Source organism: Pantherophis guttatus, chromosome 12, assembly GCF_059756535.1.
Source record: "Pantherophis guttatus breed Tessera chromosome 12, ASM5975653v1, whole genome shotgun sequence".
NCBI classification, from domain to species: domain Eukaryota; kingdom Metazoa; phylum Chordata; class Lepidosauria; order Squamata; family Colubridae; genus Pantherophis; species Pantherophis guttatus.
The window spans coordinates 12,154,912-12,181,059 of NC_142074.1; the positions used below are offsets into that span (position 1 = coordinate 12,154,912).

The window sequence follows — 26,148 nt, forward strand, 5'->3', positions numbered from 1 at the left end:
GAAGAGGTGGAGGAGGAGAGGGAGGAGGAGGGGAGGAGGGGGAGGAGGGAGGAGGAGGAGGGAGGAAGAGGAAGAGGAGGGAGAGGAGGAAGAGGACAAGGTGAGGTAGGAGGAAGAGGAAGAGGAAAGGGAGGAGGGGGAGAGGGAGGAGAGGGGGGAGGAGGAGAAAGAGAAAGGGAGAGGGAGAGGGAGAGGGAGGAGGAGGAGGAGAGTGGGGAGGAGGAAGAGGAGGAGGAGATGGTTGTCCATTCAGTCATGTCCGACTTTTGGCGATTCTAAGGGCCAGTTCTTTCCATATCATCCGATCTTTCACTCACTATTTCTTTTTGAGTTTTTCTATTCTGTGGCTGGTGTCAGCTTTGATGATGTCCAACCATTTGATGGCCTGGTCATCAAGAGGATAAATGGAATATTGTGACATACATTCCCTTCCTTTTATGCATATACAGTATTGGCATCACAGGAATGGTCAAGATGCCACACCTACCATCCAGACAAATGTTGACACCCGACTCCCAAGGAGATACTGTTGGCCAACATGGTATTTATAGACCCTGCTGGCGAAGGGGATGGAAGTGGTCCATGGGTCACTGGTTACCCATCCTGTTATAGCCTGATCATCTTCCTCAAGTTTTTTTTTTTTTTAATTTGATTTATATGCCGCCCTTCTCCGGAGACTCAGGGCGGCTTACAATGTGCTCAGCAATAATAAGCAAAAATTCCTTCTGTGAATGAAACCCTGTCATATTTCATCTGTCGTGCAATATAATCAGTAAGGGGATGTTATCAGAGGGTACTCAATAGCCCAGGAATCTGTGTTGTTCTACCGTTCTCCTACAATGCATCCTGCATTTCAGGACAAGCAATTTATTGAGCTGCAGATGTTGAAGTGGCATCTGTTTTCATCACTTGGTCCTTTCGTGCAATAACAAGAACTCGCCATCTCTCTTGTTGAGGCTTTGAAAAATACAGATCTTCTATCCTAAGTGGGTTTTTTTCCTCCTCCATCAAGTACCAGCTTCAGTGCCAGAAGGCTTAACTTATCTCTCGAGTTCAGTAAGCTGACACTAAACCCATCACAAAATACAAGAAGGATGAAGGCTCTCTTCTTCCTGGTGTGCAGGCACTCCGCTAAAAATAAAAGCTGCCTTTGAGTTTCTTTGCCTCCACTCCTCCGGCCGTTTGTTTGGCTGTGGATACCAAGGAGGGACAGGGAGGACTGGAACAAATAGTTCTCAAAGTAATCTGCATGTCCTGTTCTTGATTTCAAGCTGAAAAGTGGAAAGGTGACAGAAGCAAGCCAGAAGAAGGAGAGGGGGAAGGGGGAGGGAGGGAGGGAGGGAAGGAGAGAGAGAGAAGCAAGGAAGCTAAAGTCCAAAGAAATGCAGGATAGATAAATAATTTGTATCAGAGTACAGCTGGAAGGGACCTTGAAAGTCTTGTAGTACAACCCCTACTCAAGTAGTGAGAGAGAGAGACAGGGAGGGAGAGAGAGGGAGAGAGAGAGATATGGATGGATGGATGGACGGACAGATGGATGGATCGATAGATAGATGATAGACAGATGGTAGGTAGGTAGGTAGGTAGGTAGATAATTAGATAGACAGATGATGGATGGATGGATGGATGGGTAGATGAATGGATGGATAGGTAAGTAGGTAGGTAGATGGTAGGTAGGTAGGTAAATGGTAGGTAGGTAGATGGATAATTAGACGATGGATGGATGAATGGATGGATGAATGGATGGATGAATAGGTAGGTAGGTAGGTAGATGGATAATTAGGTAGACATGATGGATGGATGGATAGATAGATGGTAGGAAGGTAGGTAGGTAAGATAATTAGATAGACAGATGATGGATGGATGAATGGATGGATGGGTGGATGAATGGATGGATGGATAGGTAGGTAGGTAGGTAGGTAGATGGTAGGTAGGTAGATGGATAATTAGGTAGACATGATGGATGGATGGATAGATAGATGGTAGGTAGGTAGATGGATAATTAGATAGACAGATGATGGATGGATGAATGGATGGGTGGATGAATGGATGGATAGGTAGGTAGGTAAGTAGATTGTAGGTAGGTAGATGGATAATTAGGTAGACATGATGGATGGATGGATGGATAGATAGATAGATGGTAGGTAGGTAGTTAGATAGATGGATAATTAGATAGACAGATGATGGATGGATGGATGGATGGATGGATGGATGGATGGATAGTTAGATGGTAGGTAGGTAAGTAGGTAGGTAGGTAGGTAGGCAGGCAGGCAGATAGATAGATAGATGGATGGATGGATAATTAGACAGATGATGGATGGATAGATAGATAGATAGATAGATAGATAGATAGATGATATGAAAGAGATAGAGATGATAGATATAAAAAGTCTCTCTCTCTCTCTCTCTCCCTCTCCCTCCCCTCCCCTCCCCTCCCCTCTCTCTCTTTCACACACACACACTTAAGAGCCTATAAGGGAGAGGTATTAATTTCCAGAAAACAAAAAGCATGTAGAAAACCCTTTTTGGTGTGTACCACTATACTGTAGAAGCATGCAAAATAATTTCTAATTCTATTTGTTATAGGAATCTATTTGTTTAGCATGTTAATAATGTTGATTTCTGTGGCTGCTTGTTGGTGATTTCCATTTTATTTGCTCTGGGCCACTCAAAAGCTATCCACCGAGAGAGAGAGAGAGAAAGAGAGAGAGAGAGAATGAGAGAAGCAACTACACCACCATTAACAAATATTTGGCAGCAAATCCCAATTCCATTAGTTAAAAAATTATGTTAGTTTTTTTTTATAAAAAAAAAAACCCCACAATCTAAAGGCTTCCTATACTTAAATCATTCTGGTCCTAATAGCTGTTTTAAAAAAAAAACATGCATTTACAGATACTAACATCTTGGTCGGCAAAATATGTTGGGACATACCCACATACTGGCCATATATTACTGGCTACAGGGGTGGGCTTCAAAAATTTTAGCAAGGGTTTCTCTGCCCAGTTGCTGGGTGGGTGTGGCCATGGTGGGCGTGGCCTAGACAGCCTCCTGCACCATGGCAAGGGGGTGTGTGCTCCCCAGGCTCCGGAGGCTTTCCTTGAGCCTCTGGGAGAGGGAAAACCACCTCCCCAGGCTCCAGAGCCCCTCCAAACTTCCAGTAGGCCAATTTTTCGCCCTCCCTGAGCCTCCATGCGTGCCCTGCACTTACCTGCATCTAAAACGGGCCCGTATAGAGACTCCTGGTAGGGGGAGGGAGGAGTGGACAGGGCCAGCCAGGAGTGGGATTTGGAGGTTCTCCAAACTGCACAGAATCTTAGCTAGAGGTTCTCCTGAACCCCTACGAGCCCCCAACAGCCCACGCCTGACTGGTTAACCATTAGAAGGGAGAAAAATAAGAGTCAAGGCCAAAAAAAAAAAAAAGAGTCATTTGGGAAAACAATCTTGTGTAGAAGGTGCAATCTTGCGTAGAAACCCATCTCACCGGAGGTGGGTTTCAGCAGGTTCTGACCAATTCTGGAGAACCGGTAGCGGAAATTTTGGGTAGTTTGGAGAATCGGTAGTATAAATTCTGACTGGCCCCGCCCCAGGGGTGAAATGTAAAATTTGTTACTACCGGTTCTGTAGGCGTGCTTTGGTGGTGGTGGTGGTAATGTGACTGGATAGGCGTGGCCAACTTTTTTTTTTTTTTAACTTTTCAAAGCATTTTTTCTAATGCTTTGAAAAGCCTCTGCCGATCAGGCAACTCAGCTGGGATCGTCAGAGGGGCTTTTTAAAAAATGCTTTGAAAAGCCTCTGCTGATCAGGCAACTCAGCTGGGATTGTCAGAGAGGCTTTTTAAAAAATGCTTTGAAAAGCCTCTGCCGATCAGGCAACTCAGCTGGGATCGTCAGAGACTTTTTAAAGCATTTTTTAAACCACCTCTTCGGCCAAGAGGTTGCAGAAAAAAATGCTTTGAAAAGCCTCTGACGATCCCAGCTGAGCCGCACGATCATCAGAGGCTTTTTTTTTAAACTTTTAAAAAAGTAAAAGTCGGAAGAGGTTGTAGAAAAAATGCTTTTAAAAGTAAAAAAAAAAAAAAGCCTCTGATGATCGTGCGGCTCAGCTGGGCATGGTGGGGGGGGCAGGAATTTTTGTTACCGGTTCTCCGAACCACCCGCCACCATTGCTACCGGATCGGGCGATCCGGTCCGAACCGGGAGCATTTCACCCCTGCCCCGCCCCCATCTATTCTCTGCCTCCCAAGTCCCAGCTGATTGGGAGGAAATGGGGATTTTGCAGTATCCTTCCCCTGGATTGGGGTGGGAATGGAGATTTTGCAGTATCCTTCCCTTCCCACACCTGCCAAGCCAAGCCAAGCCATGCCCACCAAGCCACGCCCACAGAACCGATAATAAAAATTTTTGAAACCTACCACTGCCGTCTCACACAGCACAGCATGTCACTGCAAACATCCACAAAACTGCAACAAAACAACTCGCCCTCCACCCCCCCACCATTTTCTCCTCTGGAAAATAATGCTACTTCCCTAAGGACAAGCTTAATGAAATTCCTTCTACTTCTATTAGGCACATGATGTGAAACCAAGAGGAACAAAAAATAAAAATAAAAATAAACCTTCAATTCTAGCAAGAATAGCAAAACTTCTAAATTGCCTCCTGACCTTTTGGTGAGTATGCTGGTGGTTCTTGACATTAATTTCCTCGCTGGTCCAGTGTCGTACAACAGTGTCCAACCTGGGCATTTGGCCAAGCGTGCATTAGTTAAACCCTCCCGTTCCAAATGAAAGCAAAGTTTGCCTCCTTAAAGCACCGTATGAAATCGCTCCAAATGTTTTAATTTTAGGTTTCGATGGCGTGCTACTTCCTAAACACTTATTTTAAATAACATGGCTCTGTGTAATTATAAATTGTGTGTGTGTGTGTATGCCTGTTCGCACGCGCCTTTCTGTTGCTACTTGCATATAATATCTTCCCCCCCCCCCCCATCTCTTCTCTCACGCTGTGAGGAATAAATGAAGCAGTGGAGAAATATTCCTAATGGAATTATGTGTAGGAGATTCTGTAGCTTCATTTCACCGGCAGACAAAGGAACCGGAGAAATGATAGATGTGAGGGGATGAAGGCATCTGGATCTCACCCAAGTGCTTTAAAAGTGCTAGAGAAAAGATCCATTGGTGGAGGGGAAGGATTGTTGTCAGGTTGGGCTGGGATGTAGACTCTAGAAAGAGTGCAGAGAAGAGCAACAAAGATGATGAGGGGACTGGAGGCTAAAACATATGAAGAACAGTTGCAGGGTATGTCTAGTTTGATGAAAAGAAGGACCAGGGGAGACATGATAGCAGTCTTCCAGTATCTCAGGGGCTACCACAAAGAAGAGGGAGTCAAGCTATTCTCCAAAGCACCTGAGGGCAGGACAAGAAGTAATGGGTGGAAACTAATCAAGGAGACAAGCAACCTAGAACTAAGGAGAAATTTCCTGACAGTTAGAACAATTAATCAATTAATTGTCTATGGAGATTCTCAAATTTCTCTTTGTTCTAGGTTGCTTCTCTCCTTGATTAGTCTCCATCCATTGCTTCTTCTTCTGCCTTCAGGTGATTTGGGAAATAGGTTGACCTTGGATTCCTAGGATGAATGTCTTCCTGGCAGCTGGCAGTTGTGATTTATTGATTCAAAATAGGATTTATAGGGGCCAGCTATGAGTGGGATTTGGGGGTTCTCCAAACTGCACAGGATCTTAGCTAGAGGTTCTCCCAAAACCCTGCAAACCCTCAGCAGCCCACCCCTGATTCTAACCTAAAAAGGTGGGAATTTTTTTAAAAAAATCATATGACTACTGAATACAGAAAAGGAGTAAATGGAAAAGAAAAACCCTTAAAGCTTATTCATCCTCTCAACTTAGTTGAACTGGTGTCTCGAGGGCCCCTGTATTAAGAGTTTATTCTAATTTTCCTGTAGCAAATACTAATTAGCGATCCTGGAGACAGACTTCTTCCTTTCAGTGATGGCACTGATAGGCGTTTGTCATTCCTGTCCTTGCATGAATCAATGTTGCTCCGGACAGGCGTCTTTGAGAGTTGGCAGCGTGTAAATCACTTCCTCTGGTTACACTAATTGTGAGCAAGCTGCCAATTAAGGCCAGCTGCAACTGAGACGATTCCTCCGCATCCCGTAATAGTCTTCAACTTGGAAGAAAAAAATGCATTGGGTTCCGAAGAGCTTACTTCCAGTGATTCATGCCTGGGATTGGATCTTCAGATCTAACATTCAAGGGAGTTGAAAGTATAAAGAGAGATGATTCTTGCTTTAATATATTTGAAGTCCCCCTGATGTTCATCTTGGATAGCTTACATGGTTAAAAATAGAATAGAAAGGAACCTTGGAGGTCTTCTAGTCTAACCACCTGCTTAGGCAGGAAACCCTACACCACTTCAGACAAATGGTTATCCAACATCTTCTTACAAACTTCCAGTGTTGGAGCATTTACAACTTCTGCAGGCAAGTTGTTCCACTGATTAATTGTTCTCACTATCAGGAAATTTCTCCTTATTTCTAGGTTGCTTCTCTCCTTGATTCGTTTCCATCCATTGCTTCTTTTTCTGCCGTCAGATACTTTGGAGAATAGGTTGATCCTTTCTCCTTTATCTCTTCGGAGAGCACCCTTCCTGGGAATCCAGACCACATTCCACTACATTAGCTTAAATATCAAGTATGATATCAGCCTATGCTTTTGCAAAGCAGGGGAAGTCAAAATTTCACTTACAGGGTGAAAAGTAGATTTCAAGAAAAGCAAAACCAAGACTTATTACCCTTTTTTTGATCACTGATTCTCTTCTGCAATTTGGCCAAGAATCAGTTGAAGGAAATGCTCCTCAGTAAACAAAGCATATTTGCAGACTGATGGCGCTGGAGCAGCCACATTAAATGCTGGCTGCAAACAATGAAGCTGAACCTATAGAGCTCTTATATCCTCTGACATTATCTTGAAGATGTGGTGAGCAATGCAACTCTGACTCATCCCATGCTGCTACGTCAAGGAACGTACATCAATGAGCGACCTCGTGAGTTCTTCCTGTCCCAGCTGGCACCTGTTTTGCAAGAATTTCCTCTGTAGTCCATGCAATGAGGAGAAGGACGTGAAGCTCTCAAAAGCTGCTAAGAGGCCTCTGCCAGCATCTCTCACTTTGGCCATGCTGCTGAGGCTGAAAGTTGTAGTTTGGTAAAATCTGGAGGGCTGCCAGCTCTGTATTTCACAGTACAACAATACAGCGAGATCTCTGCTGTATCTTTGTTGCTGCATTTACATTTTGCTATCCCTCCAAGTCACGATGACCTGACACAAGGTGTGTGACCTAGGCTCAATTAGGCATTACCAGACATAATTAGTCTTAAACAAACCTATTTTATTATAACAGCTGGGAATTACTTCATTCCCAGCTTAGTCCAAATTAATTCCAAAACAAGTCCTTCAGAAAAAGTCCTTCGGCTTATCACAAACTTTTATCTTCTTTGGTACCCTGCCAAAGGCCTTTCTTGGCAAAGCCCCATGAAGTTCAGAAACAAGAGGCGCCGACTGGAAAACAGATTTAACAATGTTGCTTTCCTACAAAGAGCCCAAGAGCCTTTGCTCCTCCTTTATGTCTTATGGGAGGGGCCAATCATCTCCAAGCCTTACTACCAAGTCGTCCCTTTTGTTTTAACTGTTCTTGCCTTCTGGCAGCTCAGGAGGAACAGGCTTCTCCTGTTCCTCTGCCTCTCTGCTGTCCAACTCTGGAGGCTCCGGAGTCCGCGCATCACACCCAGATGGCCCTGGCCCCATCTCTGCCTCCGACACAGAGTCCTCATCCGGGCCTTCCCCAGACTCCAGGACTGGCCCATGGTCCTCCCCAGCCTCCTCACTGTCCGACTCCACTTCTAGCTCTGCGGGCTGCTGGCGGACTACAACCCAAGGATACATCACGTGAAGTATTAGTGCCGCTTTATTTAAAAAACCCTAGTAAGATTTGGAATACTGCAACCAATTTTGGTCACCATACTACAAAAAAGTTGCTGAGACTTTGGAAAAAGTTCCAGAGAAGAGCAACTAAGATGATCAAAGGCCTGGAGACTAAACCATATGAAGAACGGCTGCAGGTTTTGGGTCTGGCTAGTCTAAAGAAAAGAAGAATTAGGGGGTGACCTGATTGCAGTGTTCCAGTATTTGAGGGGCTGCCACAAAGAAGTGGGGGTCAAATTATTCTCCAAAGCACCTACAGGTAGGACAAGAAACAATGGTTGGAAACTAATCAAGGAGAGAAGCAATTTGGAATTAAGGAGAAACTTCCTAACAGTGAGGACAATTAACCAGTGGAACAGCTTGCCTTTAGAAAACATGGGCGCTCCATCACTGGAGGTTTTTAAGAAGAGATTGGACAGTCACTTGTGTGAAATTGTATAGGTTCTCCTGTTTGAGCAGGGGGCTGGACTGGAAGACCTCCAAGGTCCCTTCCAGCTCAATTCTATTCTAAATTCAATGAGCCAATACATTGATTTACCACCAATGATTCTAATACAGGTAGTCTCCGACTTACAACCATTCAGTGACCATATGAATTTACATAGCACAGAAAAAAGTTACGTACGACCAGTCCATGCCTTTACAACTATTGCAGCATCCCCACGGTCACATGATCAAAATCTAGGCATTTGGCAACCGACATACTACACATTTGCAATGGTTGTGTCAGCATTCTGATGCTGCCATAAAAAGACGAGGCTTGACTTTTCACCTACTTATTTTCTCTGTAGATAATATCCCCTAGGAGATGGGGGGAACATTCCTGTGGGGTGAGGTCAGAAGCTGGGGAGACTGACTTGGAAGATGGCCAATGAGGAGATGAGAATTGGGGAACGGAAAGGGAAGGGTTTGGGGGTCAGAGGGTTAGTATCGGCTACGACGAAGTCGGGGCCAGATCTGTCGTACTCAATAAATGGAATATTTCAGCAAAGATTAATTGTTTGGGAGTGCAATTTATTTGAGATGACATCAAACCTGACAGGTTGCAGTGTCCTGGAATCGTGTGATGATTCCATTTGCAACTTTGCAAGCTCGTTTTTGACCACCGAAGTCAATGGGGGAAAACCAGATTTCCTTAAACAACTGCAGCGATCCACTCAACAACCATACAAAAAGATCACAGCATTCAGCATAACTCGCTGAACAAGCCTCGCTTAACAACAGAAATTCTAGCCCCGTTTGTCGTCGTGCGTCAAGGACTTCCTATAATCACCAAGCTGATTTATTTATTTATGGCATAGGACCAGGATATCTACGGGACCGCCTTCTGCCACCAACAGCTCCCACCGACCAGTTCGCTCCTACAGAGAGGGACTCCTCAGGGTACCGTCGGCCAAGTTATGTCGGCTGGCGACACCCAGGAGGAGAGCCTTCTCTGTCGGAGCTCCTACCCTTTGGAATAAATTGCCCCCGGATATTCGTAACATCTCTGACCTCCGGGTCTTTCGCTGTGCCCTACTGTTCTGACAGGCGGGGCTGTCTAACTGAATGATTTTAAAGTGGGTTTTAATTTTGGGTTTTAATTTTGGGTTTTAAAATTCGGCCAAAACTATTTAATGATTTTAATTAATTTTAACTATGATATTGTATATTTATGTTTTAATTCTGGCTGTACACTGCCCCGAGTCCTTCGGGAGAAGGGCGGTATATAAATAAAATTATTATTATTATTATTATTATTATTATTATTATTATTATTATTATTGTTGTTGTTGTTGTTGTTGTTGTTGTTGTTGTTGTTGTTGTTGTAGATTTCTTTTATAGGATTGTATCAAAAGAATGTCTACAGCAGGGATATCAAACTCAAGGCCCACGGACCCAGATTTGGCCCGTGAGGTGCTTAAATCTGGCCCATGGAACCACCCTGGAAACAGTCTGTGGTGCCTCTGCCAGTAAAAACAGAGCTCAGGGTGGGGGGCACATATGGCCCTCCCAAGCTGTTTTTGCTGGTAGAGTGCTCAGGCACGACAGTCCCCCCTCCCCCCAACATGAGTGATGTCGAGCTGGCTATGCCCACCCGGCCAGTGTTGGGATTCAAATAATTTAACAACCGGTTCTCTGCTCTAATGACCAGCTGGGTGGGTGTGGCCATAATGGGCATGGCCAGAGGATGTGACAGGCAGCACTCGGCCTCCTGCACCCCCCTGGGGAGCAAAAACGGGCTGTGGGGTGACCTGCCGCTGCCCCAGTGCCCTGTTTTGGGCCTAGTAGGCCTCCCTGCAGCCTCCGGGGAGCAAAAACAGGCCACGGGGAGAGGGCGCCACACCCTCCTGTAACCCATTTTGTGCCTAGTAGAGCTCCCTGCACTTACCTGGGAGCCAAAACGGGGTGCGTGGGGACTCCTGGAAGGCAGGTGGAGAGGAGGGGCCAGCCAATAATTTAACAACCGGTTCTCCAGAACTGGCTGAATCCCACCACTGTACCCAGCCCACCCCACACCCCCCAAGGTCAAACACAACCCTGATGTGGCCCTCAATGAAATCTCTGGTCCATAAGAAGATGTTTTGGTGCAAAATGCAAACAAGTGCAAGTCTTTGTAGCAAATGTGTCAACTACGGAAAGATTACCTAGTCCCTTTGATCCCTAGGCTGTTCTCCGATCATACAGAGGATAAATTGCCCTGGAGAAAGAGAGAAATCCTTTGAGAGTCAGTGACCTCAGAGGGTTTTTGTGACCATTAACATGCAAATGATTTAAATCATCTACCACTGGGTAAGAATTTGGGAAAGTATTGTATGATAAATGTTAACAATAATATGACCTACAAAGCTTGCATAATTACACAGTACTGATGGAAAACATATTCTCAGGACATTTTTGCTGGTGAAAAGAGACGGGATGTATGGTTCTGTCCTCAGAGATGTATTAGAGACATGAGAAGAAGAAGAATTAAGAAAAATGGAGACGTTAATTCTACCGTAGAATAGCTCCCTAGAGAAATCTTTCGGATCTACCAAGGTAAAAGAACAAACTAGGAAGATGAATAAGGAGGGTTGGCACACAACTCAGATAGATAGAGTAACATGAATTCCTATGTGTGTAAATGTGTAAATTTAGAAATTGGTGAAAAATATCATTGAATCTTACTGCTGAGTTGAAATAGAATAGAATAGAATTTTTTATTGGCCACATGTGATTGGACACACAAGGAATTTGCCTTGGTGCATATGCTCTCAGTGTACATAAAAGAAAAGATCCATTAATCAAGGTACAACACTTAATGATAGTCATAGGGTACAAATAAGCAATCAGGAAACAATATCAATATAAATCGTAAGGATACAAGCAACATAATTACAGTCATACAGTCATAAGTGGAAGGAGATGGGTGGTGGAAACGATGAGAAGATTAATAGTAGTGCAGACTTAGTAAATAGTTTGACAGTGTAGAGGGAATTATTTGTTTAGCAGAGTGATGGCGTTCGGGAAAAAACTGTTCTTGTGTCTAATTGTTCTGGAATGCAGTGCTCTATAGTGTTGTTTTGAGGGTTGTTGAGGAGTTGAAACAGTTTATGTCCAGGATGCGAGGAGTCTGTAAATATTTTCACAGCCCTCTTTTTGACTCATGCAGTATACAGGTCCTCCATGGAAGGCAGGTTGGTAGCCATTGTTTTTTTTGCAGTTCTAATTATCCTCTGAAGTCTGTGTCTGTCTTGTTGGGTTGCAGAACCAAACTAGACAGTTATATTGCCTGTTTCAAAGGAAAGTTGCCTTCAGAAGTTGTGGGTGCTCCACAGGGGTGAAATCCACTTGCCTTCGTTACCAGTTGGGGAATGGAGACACTCGCACATCTTCTGTGCATGCATAGAGGGTAAAAAAACGGGATGTAATGATGTCCCGGTGAGTGGACAGAGCCTCCTGCCACCAGCACTACCGGTTCGGCACCGAATAGAACCGGGCGGATTTCACCACTGGTGCTCCATCACTGGAGGTTTCTAAGGACAGCCATTTGTCCAGAACAGTATGGGGTCTCATGTTTGAACACGGGGTTGGACTAGAAGACCTCCAAGGTCCCTACCAACTCCATTATTCTGTTAACTCCATTTTGCATTGGTAACAAGTATCTATCCATTATATTTGCTCTTCTTGTTTTATAAGGAATTTCCTGCAGCAGGTGCTACATTAAGTGCCAACAAAATAGGAAGGCCATGAAGTTGCCTTAGAGGTCAGGATTTCCTGCCTTCCACCTCACCAAATACGACGGACAGTTTCTGTTCTTCTTCTAAAGGGCTAAAAATACTTCCTTAATGTGTTCTCTTTCCCAGAAGTCAATTTCAGGGCAATGGCTTTTAAAGCAAAGGTTAACTTGGAGAGTTTCAAACTGTCAAGGCAACCAGTGTGGATGGAAGTGAAATTGGACAAGCGATCGTTAGAGATTAAGAGAACAAGATGAGAAAAAGCTATTGATTTATTTGGTTAGGAACACAAAATAGGGGAGAACCGTTGACAGATTAAGTTGACGGTCTCGAGGTCTTTTTTTTTTTTTAAGGATATTTTGGGGGCATTTTGCAAAGGGATAGCAAGGCGGGGACGGGACAGAGTTAAGTTGCAAAAGGAGCGGTTTCAGGGGTGAAATCCAGCAGGTTCTAACAGGTTCTGGAGAACCGGTAGTGGAAATTTGGAGTAGTTCGGAGAACCGGCAAATACCACCTCTGGCTAGCCCCAGAGTGGTGAGGGAATGGGGATTTTGTAGTATCCTTCCCCTGGAGTGGGGAGGGAGTGGGGATTTTGTAGTATCCTTCCCCTGGAGTGGGGTAGGAATGGAGATTTTGCAGTATCCTTCCTCTGCCATGCCCACCAAGCCACGCCCACAGAACCAGTAGTAAAAAAAATTGGATTTCACCACTGAACTGTTTGCTTTTTATGGAGAATCTGGATATCATGAACTTGCAGATATCTGGATCTCTTGTTTCCAAGTTCAGCTGCCGTTGTTGATGTAGGACGCTGCTAGTTCACTAAAAGCTTTGTGACAGCTGCGAAAGAGACTGTTGCCTTAGGTGGGCCTTTGACCTGTGTTTCACCTTATGTTCTTATTGATAGAATGCTCTCCATTTATCTTAGGTGAGAACTGCTCTTAGGCTCAGTTGTCATTGAAATCAATCTAGTGGGCAGCTTCGCTGTACACTTCATTGATTTCTGGAATAGAGAGATGACAAAGGTGTTGAATGTTACTGCGCCTAAAGTAGTCCAGGAGATGTAGTAGTAGAAAGAAAAGCTATAGCACCAACTGAGGAGACTGAGAGACAAATATGATTTAGATTACTTTATTGCAGGGGTGGGCTTTAAACATTTTAGCAAGGGGTTCTCTGCCTGGTTGCTGGGTGGGCATGGCCATGGTGGGGGTGGCCTAGTCGGCCTCAGGCACCATGGCAGGGGGGGGGTGTTTTTGCCCTCCCCAGGCTCCAGAGGCTTTTCTTGAGCCTCTGGAGCCCGGGGAGGCTCCAGAGGCTCTTTTCTCGAGCCTCTGGAGCGTCTGGGAGGGCAAAAACAGCCTCCCCAGGCTCCGGAGGCACTCTTCCTGAATTTCTGGTAGGCCCGTTTTTTGCCCTTCCCGCACGCCCTGCACTTACCTGCATCCAAAATGGGCCGTGTGGGGACTCCTGGCAGGGGCAGGGCAGGGTGGGCGGGGCCAGCCAGGAGTGGGATTTAGGGGTTCTCCGAACTGCACAGAATCTTAGCTAGAAGTTCTCCCAAACCCCTGTGAACCCCCAGCAGCCCACCCCTGCTTTATTGTCATTGCACCTCATACAACTCAATTAAATGCCATCCTCAGTGTACATTATACATAAGAAAACTATTAAAAAATAAAACAAAAACACACATCCTTCACATTCTATACAAGTAAATTGAAAACCCCTGATGTTGCATTAGTGTTGCACTATACAGTAGAATTCAATATGGTTATTGCCCTGGGATAGAAGCTGTTTTTTCAACCTATTTGTCCTTGTTTTTATCGTCCTGTACCGTCTGCCAGATGGTAATAGTTCAAAAAAAAAAAAGGCTGCCCAGGATGAGATGGATCTTTAAGGATGTTTTGAACTTTCTTAAGGCAGCGGGAGCTATAAAGCTCTTCCAAAGAGGGGAGAGGGCAACCGATGATTCTCTGGGCAATGACGTTGACCCTCTGGAGCGCTGTCCTATCTGGCAAACCATACACAGATGCAGTAAGTTAAAATAGTCTCTATGGTGCAGCGGTAGAAGGTCACCAGCAGATCAGATATACCGAAGAGCTTGTGTTTGGTCTTGTACTCTGGAAATGAAAGGAGCAGTATTATTATTTTTTTAGTTCTTATTGCATTATCAAAATGTCTTCTAAATCCTTATTGAAGATAGCCTACTCTCTGCTCTGGACACCCAAATGGATGACCCTACCCGCTGACTGATGTGAAATGTTTGATAAATATTTCACTGATAAAATCATTCTTCTACACTCAGGGCAGATTTTGATGAGATAACTAGGAAAACATTTGTTCTCAGATTTGTTGGAGTTTAGGAACTTCAAGGAAGCAGAGAATGCATCTCTGCAGCATGAGCTCTGCCAGCTATGGAAAGGAATCTGGTTACTTCAGGTTGGATCTGGGGCAGGGGTGCTATTCAGCAGGTTCTGGAGAACCGGTTGGTAGCGGAAATTTTGAGTAGTTCAGAGAACCAACAAATACCACCTCTGGCTGGCCCCAGGAATGGGCTGGGAATGGGGATTTTGCAGTATCCTTCCTCTGGAATGGGGTGGGAATGGAGATTTTGTACTATCCTTCCCCTGCCACACCCACCAAGCCATGCCCACAGAACCAGTAGTAAAAAAAAATGAATTCCACCACTGACCTGGGGAGGGATGAATGCCGTTTCGGTGTAGGAGTGCAGCAGCTGCTTTGAAAGGGTGCTATGTCCACCCCGAAGAAACCATCTCTCAGTCCTACCATAAGAGATGACCCCTTCAAACTTCCTTCTATCCAGTCTCCAAACTTCGCTTTTTAGGGGATGTTCTGGAGAAGATGGGAGGGATCTGTTGAAGATTATTTTAGGGCTCTGGATTTTCTTTTATTGTTATGGATATCCTGCCTTTATTATTTTTAAGTGGAAAAGATTATTAGATGTTCACTTCCTTCTATCCAAGACACGGCATGTAAGTGCTGGTCCACAGTATTGTCATGGATGCGACACATCCTCTCCTTCACTAGTTTTCCTTGTTACCTTCTGGGAGGTACCTGACTCTGTTGTTACATCCCCAAACCCCCAAAACTTTAACCTTAAACTGTCTACTGTTGACCTCACCCCATTCCTAAGAGGTCTGTAAGGGGCGTGCACAAGCACACAAACTACAGGTTAGGCAAGCCTTCATCTAGCCCTTTCTCTCCGATCTTAGCTTTATATATTCATTCTCGGTCCTTGGTGCAGTCGACTCTAGAGATTACTCAGGGGTTTCGGAGACTCCAGTGCCTACCGTCCCTGTCCTACTGTCTCCATTTATTCGTACCCATTTCCTGTGTTCATATCCACATTTATACTTATTCCTGTTATCTCGTACATGTTTGACAAACTAAATAAATAAAATAAAATAAATAAATTGTGCTACCCGAAGCAGCAAACAAAACAAGATTCTGTAACAGATTGGTATCAGGTAGTATCAACCTTGTAAATTGTCAAGACTCTTTTTTTCCATTAGGTATTAAAGACGGACTGTGAATAGTGTGTGTGTATGTGTGTGTGTGTTACGGTCATTTTTGTATGCCTCTGGAGCCTGGGAGGGTGAAAAACAGGCCTACCAGAAGTACAGGAAGTCCAGAAACGGGCCCATTTCCAGCCTCCGAAGGGCCTCCAGTTCAGTGGTGGGATTCAAAATTTTTTACTTCCGGTTCCATGGGTGTGGCTTAGTGGGCGTGGCATTGTTTGGTGGGCGTGGCTTGGTGGGAATGGCAGAGGAAGGATACTGTAAAATCTCCATTCCCTCCCCACTCCAGGGGAAGGATACTGCAAAATCCCCATTTCCTCCCAATCAGCTGGGACTCGGGAGGCAGAGAATACCAGAGGTGGTATTTACTGGTTCCCTGAACTACTCAAAATTTCCGCTACCGACCAGTTCTCCAGAACTGGTCAGAACCTGCTGAATACCACCTCTGCCTATACTGTTCTGGACAAATGGCTGCCCAATCTCCAAGCTCCGGTGTCCAGGGGAGGCCGTTTTCACCCTCCTGGAGGCTCGAAGGAAAGCCTCTGGAGCCTGGGGAGGGCGAAAATGCCCACCCCCCTGCCGTGGTGCAGGAGGCAGCAAACCGGTTGCTAAAATTTTTCAATCCCACCCCTGACTGGAGTCCCTACATAGAGAAACTGAAGTCTCCGAAACCCCTGAGTAATCTCTAGAGTCGACTGCACCAAGGACCGAGAATGAATATATAAAGCTAAGATTGGAGAGAAAGGGCTAGATGAAGGCTTGCCTAACCTGTAGTTTGCCTGTTGTGTGTTTAGAACCTCAAACTATAGTTCTCATTGGAAATTATGGCTTTCCCAACCTATTATTTGGCTGTGCTGAAATTTCAGTTGCAATTTCTCAAGCGCTTCCATTCCCCACTGAAGAGGCTTCTGTTTTTCTATCTTATTCCCAGATACCTTAAGGATCCCTTTCAAATTTATTTGATACCTTTCTGAATTTAATTAATTAGGGGAGCGGGGCTCGAGGGAGGTTCTGTTGGGACTGTTTCTGGGTTGTTCCATTACCGTAAAGTCTTTTCTATATTTACCACACACACACACACACAAAAATCTCATGGGAAGAGTTTCATCATAGTTTATTTTGTCCCAAAGGGGCTTTTTCCAAAAGGCAACTGGACTTCCTTGGTTTCTTTCTCTTTGAAAACATTTCGCTTCTCATTCAAGAAGCTTCTAAGCTTCAATTTTAAGATAGAACCAGTGGTGGGATTCAGCCAGTTCTGTCCGGATCATGCGAACCGGTAGCAGCGACTGCGGGAGGCTCCGCCCACCCGCTCGGACGTAATGTGTGACTACTGTGCATGCACAGAAGGCCATGGGCATGCTCAGAGGTGGTGCGTGTGAGCTAAGCAAGCGCCCAAGCAGGCATGCTCTCATTTGCGAACCGGTAGGGAAGGTAAGTGAATCCCACCGAGAGGTGGGTTTCAGCAGGTTCTGACCAGTTCGGGAGAACCGGTAGCGGAAATTTTGAGTACTTCGGAGAACCGGTAATAAAAATTCTGACTGGCCCTGCCCCGTCTATTCTCTGCCTCCCGAGTCCCAGCTGATCAGGAGGAAATGGGGACTTTGCAGTAAACTTCCCCTGGAGTGGGTATGGAATGGAGATTTTGCAGGATCCTTCCCCTGCCACGCCCACCAAGCCACGCCCACCAAGCCATGCCACACCACCAAGCCACACCCACAGAACCGGTAGTAAAAAAAATTTGAAACCTGTTCTGTCCCCGTCCCACACACGCACACAAACAGACAGCCGGGGGTTAAATAAACTGGCAGACAACCAATTCTTCCGATAAGATGCTTGGCAGCAACCCAGTAGCTGCTTGCCAAGAACTTTTACTCAATAAACAAAATACACACAGTCAAGAATTGTCCATTTTGTAAAATAAATCCAAGGCCGATAATGTTGTTTCCAGAGATGCAATGTGACTCGATAGTAGTTAGTTTTGTCCATCACAGAGTCTGAATGGCCACCTCACCCCCTTTTATACCCTGTGGGGTGTGGTCCAGTGACTCAGCTTAATCTCTGGCACGCCTTTTCTTCTGTTGCGCGTGCTTATCTCTGCGACGCTGCCGAGGATCCAGCCAAGACTCATTACCCTCATCACTGTCCACCTGTGGCTGCGTGGACGTGCTTGGCCCTGGCCCTATCTCTTGCCCTTCGGCGGACACCGAAGACATTGCCAGAGAGGAGGGTCCTGGAGAGGGAGGCCTTGCCAACTCGGAGTCCTCTCCTGCTGATGACACAGGCTCAGGTAACGGAGCCACAACAAAACCCACCACTGATCCCACTTCTGATTAGAACTGTGTTAGAATGGAAGAAGTTTCTTGGAAGAGAAGCAAAATGTTTTCAAAGAGGGGGGAAAACCCCCAAGAAAGTCCAATTGCTATTGGAAAAAAACACCTTTGGGACAACCATAATGTGGATGATTGAGACTCTCCAGAGACATCATTTTTTCTCTTCCAGGAGCTACTAGAAGACAGGGAGATTGCAGAAGGTGGCAGAGGTGAAAATACAGTGGAAGATGGCCCGTTGACTTGTACCCTTTAGTTGCCTTGTTATTAAAATAAGTGCACAAAGCACCGCAGATTCACTAAAATTAACTTCTTCCACGCCAAGAAAGTTCAAAAGCAAATTCCCTTCCATCAAGCGGATAGGAAAATAATAACAGGAGAATTTCTTAATACTAGGCAAAGTGTCCATAAAGGAGAATATTCAAGGATGGGCTGCTGGGATTTCGCAGGGGTTCGGGAGAAGCTCTAGCTAAGATTCTGTGCAGTTTGGAGAACCCCCAAATCCCACTCCTGGATGGCCCCACCAAGCCCGCCCCTCCCAGGAGTCCCCAGGTGGCCCGCTTTGGATGTAGGTAAGTGCAGGGCACACACGGAGGCTAAGGGAGGATGAAAAACGGGCCTACTGGAAGTTTGTGAAAGCCAGAAACGGACCCGTTTCCAGCCTCCAGAGGGCCTCCAGAGCCTGGGGAGGCCATTTTCACCGGCTCAAGAAAAGCCTCCAGAACCCGGGGAGGACAAAAATGCCCCCTCCCTGCCATGGTGCAGGAGGCCGACTAGGCCACACCCACCATGGCCACAACCACCCAGCAATCTGGTAGCGAACCCCTTGCTAAAATTTTTGAAGCCCATCCCTGAGAATATTTGTAATTTATAGCTGAAATGAGCTTGGTTGTTTTCTTGTCAGTTTAGGGCCAATTAATGCTGAACCTTAGTTGACTAGATTGTTGTGTACAGCCATGAGCATTAGAAGTTAATGTGTGGTCCTGATTCTTCAGACCTGATATTAAACTTGTCAAGTAACAGTCAGCACTAAATTGATTCTGGATTCATTTTTTCATTTTCATTTTCATTTTATTAAATTTGTATACCGCCCTACTCCCGAAGGACTCAGGGCGGTGAACAGCCATAAAATAAAACATATAAGTACAAAATTTAAAATAGAGATAAAACAAATTAAATAAATTTGGCTGAACCATTTTAAAACCCCAATTTAAAACCAAATTTAAAATTCCCATTTAAAAAGAGGAAAAGTTTAGGTCAGGCCAGCTTGATGGAATAGAAAGGTCTTAAGCGCGCGGCGGAAGGTACGCAGATCCGGAATCCTCCGTATCTCGGGGGGGGAGCTCGTTCCAGATAGTAGGTGCCCCCACAGAGAAGGCTCTCCCCCAGGGGCCGCCAGTCGACATTGTTTGGCCGACGGCACCCGGAGGAGCCCCTCTCTATGGGAGCGTACTGGTCGGTGGGAGGCTATTGGTGGTAGCAGGCGGTCCCGCAAATAACAGTGGATAACAGTTAACAGAATTAAAGAGAGCTTGGACATGGACTGCTTGTGGGAACTTAATGATTCTAGGCTTATTCCCCTTTTGACTCCACCTCCGCCTGTCCTCCTACACCACTATCTACAACCCTGGTGGTTTCAAGCAGTCCTAAGGTGTGTTTCTCCAGATGTGTTAGGAAGAATTCATAGCTGAGTGGTGGAAGGTCCTAAATTTAATCCCCAGCATCTTCAATTAATCCTGGAAAAAAAATCTCTGCTTAAAACCCTGAAGAATCTGCTCACCAATGTTTTGCTTAAATGAGCCAACGATCTCATTCATTATAACTTCTCATCTTCCCTCTGCTTCATCCCAAGAACAAATTGGTTTTGGAAGATGGAAACTATAAGCAGTTAAATTAATGATGGCTAAGCTAATAACATATCAAGATGCTGACAGCCATTTTCAGCCTTTTGTAAAATATGTCGGCTCCTGGGGGGTCTCTATTAATGATAACTCTTGAAATAGAATGTGAGCGATATTAGGATTTCCATTTTAATCAACTGAATTCTGAATTTCTAATGCTGGCTATTTTTTTTTTTTTCTAGTCAGGGAAAAGGTGTTCAATTGTAGCATATTTTAATGTGCTTAGGATGTTTGTCCTATATGTTCACACCTAAGGAGAAAAGTAGGGATCTCTCCAATCCAAGGAAGCAGATCTGAGACGATCTACTATCTTGAAGTTTTTTTAACCCCTGTGCAAACACAACTGGGAAAGACAATCAAAATTTCCCTTTTTTCTTTGCAAGAAAGAATAGAGTAGAGTAGAGTAGAGTAGAGTAGAGTAGAGTAGAGTAGAGTAGAGTAGAATAGAATAGAATAGAATAGAATAGAATAATAGAATAGAATAGAATAGAATAGAATAGAATAGAATAGAATAGAATAGAATAGAATAGAATAGAATAGAATAGAATAGTCTGGAGCCATAGGATGGGATGGGATGGGATCAGAGGAGGTATTCAGCTGGTTTGGACCAGTTTGCCCGAACCAGTAGCAAAAATCAGGTGGGCCTACCCCAGCTCTATGCCATCCTATTTAGGCACATTTTTGAGGCCGGGCGCATGCATGGAAGGCAGGTACATGCGGAAACTGGACATATGCATGCATGAAGCGAGTGTGCGTGCATGCGGCGAACTGGTAGTAACATTATTCAAAACCCAGGACAGGACAGGACATGACAGGACAGGACAGAACAGGTCAGGACAGGACAGGACAGGACAGGATAGGATAGGATTCTTTATTGGCCAAGTCTGATTAGACACACAAAGAATTTGTCTCTGGTGCATAAGCTCTCAGTGTACATACAAACAATAAAGTGATAGGTCATATATCACAGTTACAATCATTAATCATAAGTTACAATAACAAGGGATACATCATCAATACCAACAGGGGAAGGTATTAGGAAAGATGAGAAAATGAGAAGGATCATATCAATACAGCCTACAACAGTGATGGCTAACCTTTTTGCCGTCACATGCCAAAAGCAGGGGTCGCGCGGGGGGATCGTATGCAGGCTTGCCCACACCCATAATTCAATGTGCCATGCCCCCACCACGCATGCACATGCGACCCCTCCTGCACTCCTCCCACTTTTGGCACATGATGGCACAGTGGGCCCGGTAGGCCTTTTTTTCGCTCTCCCCAGGCTCCAGAGGCTTTCTTGGAGCCTGGGGAGGGCGAAAACAGCCTTCCCCACCCCACCAGAGGCTCTCCAGAGGCCAGAAAAAGCCTTTGCCCCAACTTCCGGTGGGCCCAGAAGGCCCAAAAATCAGGTGGCTGGCACGCACATGCACGCTGGAGCTGAACTAGGGCAATGCTCGCATGCCCACAGATATGGCTCCGCGGGCATATTTAGCCTTAAGAGAGAGAGAGAGAAAAAAGATATTTCCAAGATAGGGCGTAACATTTCCCTGAATGTACTTAGCAGCCATATGCCCCAAATTAGAGAGGGAGAAAAGAAGAAAAAAAATAATAATTGCAGCACAGATAACAAATGTGAAGTTTACAGTATGAAAGCATCAAGGTCCCTTCTCGCTCGCAGTTGTTGTCTGTTAATGACTGACGTGCCAAAGTTCCAGACTGCGGATCTCAAATCGTTCACACTTTTTAAGCAATGTTTGCAAACAGACAAATGGTACGACACAATTTCGGAGCATATCGGCTGGGGGCTTCAAGCTGTTGGGTTGGCTTCAAGGCGGCACCGTTTTCCTGCCTGCTGAACTCGCAAAGAACGAGCGAGTGCGTCCTCCTTCAGAAGTCTCACAGCTACAGAAAACGTCACGACCTACCAAGACGTTTTCTCCGGCCAATTTTTCAGCCCCGGGTTTCATCCGTGCCAGAAAAAAAACATGGTCTCTCATTAGCGCTAGAGAAACATGCATGCAAATCCCAGAAAGGACATTGATACACAACATCTCATCCATCTATAAATGTGCCGGGGAGGTACAAAAATATTGAGATGCGCAACCAGGTCCTATTAAAATAATTGGGTGACTTTCTAAAGCCAATGGGATATATTGCCTCTGTTTGGTAAATTCTCCTTTTTCCTTTGTAATTGGCATGCTGTGAACATTCTGCGGCAACATTAGAGCCCAGGGAGACCGAGGCAAACAAAACAAGAAGGAAACAGTGTTAATATGAAGTTTCTATCTTCAATTATATTTACTGTATCTTAGCAAATCTGATGTAATATTTATCTTTTTCTCCCAATACAAGTGGACCAGTGATGGGTTTCAAAAAATTTTACTACCGGTTCTGTGGGTGTGGCTTGGTGGGTGTGGCAGGGGAAGGATACTGTAAAATCTCCATTCCCACCCCACTCCAGGGGAAGGATACTGTAAAATCTCCATTCCCTCCCCAATCCGGGGGAAGGATACTGCAAAATCCACATTGCCTCCTGATCAGGTGGGACTTGAGAGGCAGAGAAGAGATGGGGGCGGGGCCAGTCAGAATTTTTACTACCGGTTTTCCGAACTACTCAAAATTTCCGCTACTGGTTCTCCAGAACTGGTCAGAAGCTGCTGAAACCCACCTCTGGAGTGGACTGACTATAGGTAGTTGTTGTGGTCTGCCGAGGGTCTGCAGAGTCAGACAGTGAGGAGGTTGGGGAGGAACATGGGCCAGTCCTGGTGTCTGGGGAAAGAGGGCTCTGCGCTGGAGGCAGAGAGGGGGCCAGGGCCATATGGGAGTTATGTGCTGCCTCCAGAGTCAGACATCAGCGAGGCAGAATAACAAGGGGAGCCTGTTCCCAATCCGCACATGCGCAGAGCTGTCAGAATGTAAGAACAATTAAAAGAGACGACTCAGGAGTAAGGCTTGGAGATGATTGGCTCCTCCCATAAAACATAAAGGAGGAGCAAAGGCACGTGAGCCTTTGCAGGAAGCAACTTTGTTCGTGCTGGTCGGTTTAAATTCTGAAGCTCCGTTTTGACTCTGTGCTCTGTGTGGCCTTGCAAAGCTAATTGCCAATTAGGTCTTTGGCAGCATGTCAAGGGAGATAAAGGAAGCCAAGGTCAGAACAGTAGTCCTCAATTTACAACAGTTCAGTTAGTGACGGTTCAACGTTACAACAGCATTGAAAAAGTGTTTTTTTCACACTTACGACCATTGTAACAGCCCCATGGTCATGTGATCAAACTTCAATCGCTTAGCAACTGGTTCATATTTATGACGGTTGCAACATCCCCATAGTCACATGATCAAAATTCAGATGATTAGCAACTGACTCGTATTTATGATGGTTGCAGTGTCCCGGGGTCATGTGATCCCCTTTTGAGACCTTCTGACAAGCAAAGTCAACGGGGAAGACAGATTCACTTAACAACCAGGTTACCCACTTAACGACTGCGGCGATTCACTTAAACAACTATGGCAAAAAAGGTCATAAAATGGGGCGAAACTCCATTAAACAACAGAAATGTTGGACTCAATTCAAGTCAAATCAAATCAATATAAATTTTATCCGTCGTTTATTATTTTATTCTAGCATTTTTAACTGGATATTCCTTGAGTGTGTTTTTATTTGTTCTGGTCTCTGGTCTTTGACTGTAATAAACTTGATTTGACTTGATTTGATTTGATTTGATTTGACTCAATTGTGGTCATAAGTCGAGGACTTCCTGCAGTTGTTCCCAGCTAAGCAAATGTCTACCTCGCAGCTATAAAATAAATATAAACTCTTAAGAAAGCCTATATTCAGATCTCCTGAACTTGTTTTTCAGCCTGTTGCATTTTACTGCTCTATACTGGATTAAAAGTTAAGAAGAAATGTTGTGCTAAAGGAGTTCCAAACTGTTGCTTTGGGGAAAAAAAGAATTTTAATCTTTGTCCCATCAATGCATTCCATCCTTGCAAATTCAGAAGTGCTTTTTAACTTTTAGCACCATTATATAAAGCGGGTGCAAGCATTAAGTTATCATCCCTTTTGAAATGCTGAGTTGCTACTCAGGGTGGTGAGTAACATTACTTTCAGTGTTAATCGCATTGGGAAATTTTGCTTTCCTGTACGTTGTCATCTTAAAACCCCAAATGCTAAACGTCACTTCTTCTTCTTCTTTTTTTTTTCTTCTTCTTCTCTCCCGTCTTCCTTTCTGCAGAGAACAGCAGACACTGCCGGAGATTCTGAAAGGTAAGCCAACTCTTTATTTTTTTATTTTTTATTTTTAGACAGCAATGCTTAATGAAGGCTTTGACAATCTGGCCCTCGATTGGAGTCCTTGAGAACTTTTGTTACTTGCGAAGCTGATCTTGTTTTGCCAAATCGTAGTTAGGAAATAATGAATGGCTTTCACGAACCTCTCTGGGTTTGGAGAGGTTTGCGTGAAAACGAAAAAAATGGCATGAGAGAAACCGTGATAGAAAGCCATGTAATGGGAACATAATTTTGAAAAAGAACCAAAACCTGCAATTGCAAAGTAAAATGAAGATTCATTTTCATTTTCTCTTGACTTTTTGTCAACTGTTTCTGTTTTCAGAGGGGTAACTAAAACAAGTCCCAATGCTTTAACTGGGACTTGAATTTATTGAGGCTTTCATCGACTTTGATCTAATAAAATCTGTATCCAGGACAAACATTTGGATTACTGGATTGGATTGGATTGGATTGGATTGGACTGGACTGGATTGGATTGGATTGGATTGGATTGGACTGGACTGGACTGGACTGGACTGGACTTGGCTAGGCTAGGCTATGTTGGGCTAGGCTAGGCTAGGCTAGACTAGATTAGAAAAGTTTTGCACCAATTGAAATCTATGGCAAGTTTAAATCACGATTTGTTCTTTGTGGGAACAACTGTTGACTAACTGACTTTGGATCCAAGGTCTACATGGATTTTTTACACCATAATATTCTAAAAATCTCGGCTAGAGCATTTCATTCCGGCAATCTGCACACTTCAGTTGATTTTATGACTGTACTTGGATGTTGTTTTATATTTTGTACTCTATTTTAATATTTATATAAAGTATTTGTTTTAGCATATTTGGGGTTTTTTTTCCCCTGGTTTATTATTTGTTTTCCTGTTTTATACCCTTCAGAGAGAGGTTATTTCAGTTAGGTAGCCTTATAGATCTAGTCAATAAATAAATTTAAATTCTTGAAATAGAACTCCATGCAAATATTATTATATCTTTTTTTCATCCTAATGTTTTGGTCGGGTTAACTAGGTTCCCAATAGTTAGGGGAGAAATATCTTGATGTACGGAAATGCCCACAAGTTTTCCTTAGAACTTTGCCACACACACGTAGGCATACACACATACATAGAAAGAGAGAGAGACATTATGATTTCTATTATGTAACATATATATCAGATGTTTATTCCATAATGTAACATGTATGTATGTATGTATGTATGTATGTATGTATGTGTCAGGTTTCGAGGTCATCTCAAATAAATTGCATTTCAAACAAAGTCTTTGATGAAAAACTCCCATTTATTAAGCACCACATTCTAATTCCGACTCCATCGTAGCCAACACTGACTTCCTGACCCACAACCCTCCCTTTCCTTTCCCACTCCTCTGCACTCATTGGCCATCTTCCAAGTCACTCTACCCCTAATCTACTGCTCCAGCTCAAAGGAATTTCCCCCCTCCCATCCCATCTCCTAGGGGATATTATCTCCAGGGAAAATAAGTAAGTGAAAAATCAAACGTCCCTTTCCAGACACCTCCGCTTCTCCTTCTTATGTCAGCACTAGAGTAAATGCAGCTTGAAATACTGACATCATGTATGTATGTATGTATGTATGTATCAGTTTAGATATCAGAAGTTAAGTTATCTAGTCTGTAATGCCTCACCTTCTTTCAGGATTGATTTTGGATTTGTAACTAAAGTTTTCCAAAGATCAGAAAAATTCACGTAAAGTTGTCCCAAAGGAGTTTTTTCAAAAGGCAACTGGACTTTCTTGTTTTTTTCCTTGAAGACCTTTCGCTTCACATCCAAGAAGTTTCCTCAGTTCTGACTGAACTGATTCAGAACTGAAGAAGCTTCTTGGATGAGAAGGAAAACGTTTCAAGGGATTAAAAACCCAAGAGCAGTTACGCTTTGGGACAA

The 26,148-nt window shown here is 44.4% G+C and overlaps 1 protein-coding gene across 1 annotated transcript in view; it reads left to right on the top strand.

Annotated features, from left to right (window-relative positions):
• Nucleotides 1–26,148, top strand: part of LOC117669499 (connector enhancer of kinase suppressor of ras 2-like) — a 392,766-nt gene that overhangs the window by 313,965 nt on the left and 52,653 nt on the right. Inside the window, exon 14 of the mRNA XM_060692093.2 lies at nucleotides 24,188–24,219. Within this exon, the coding sequence (XP_060548076.2) occupies nucleotides 24,188–24,219 (32 nt within the window). The remainder of the gene's footprint in view (nucleotides 1–24,187; nucleotides 24,220–26,148) is intronic.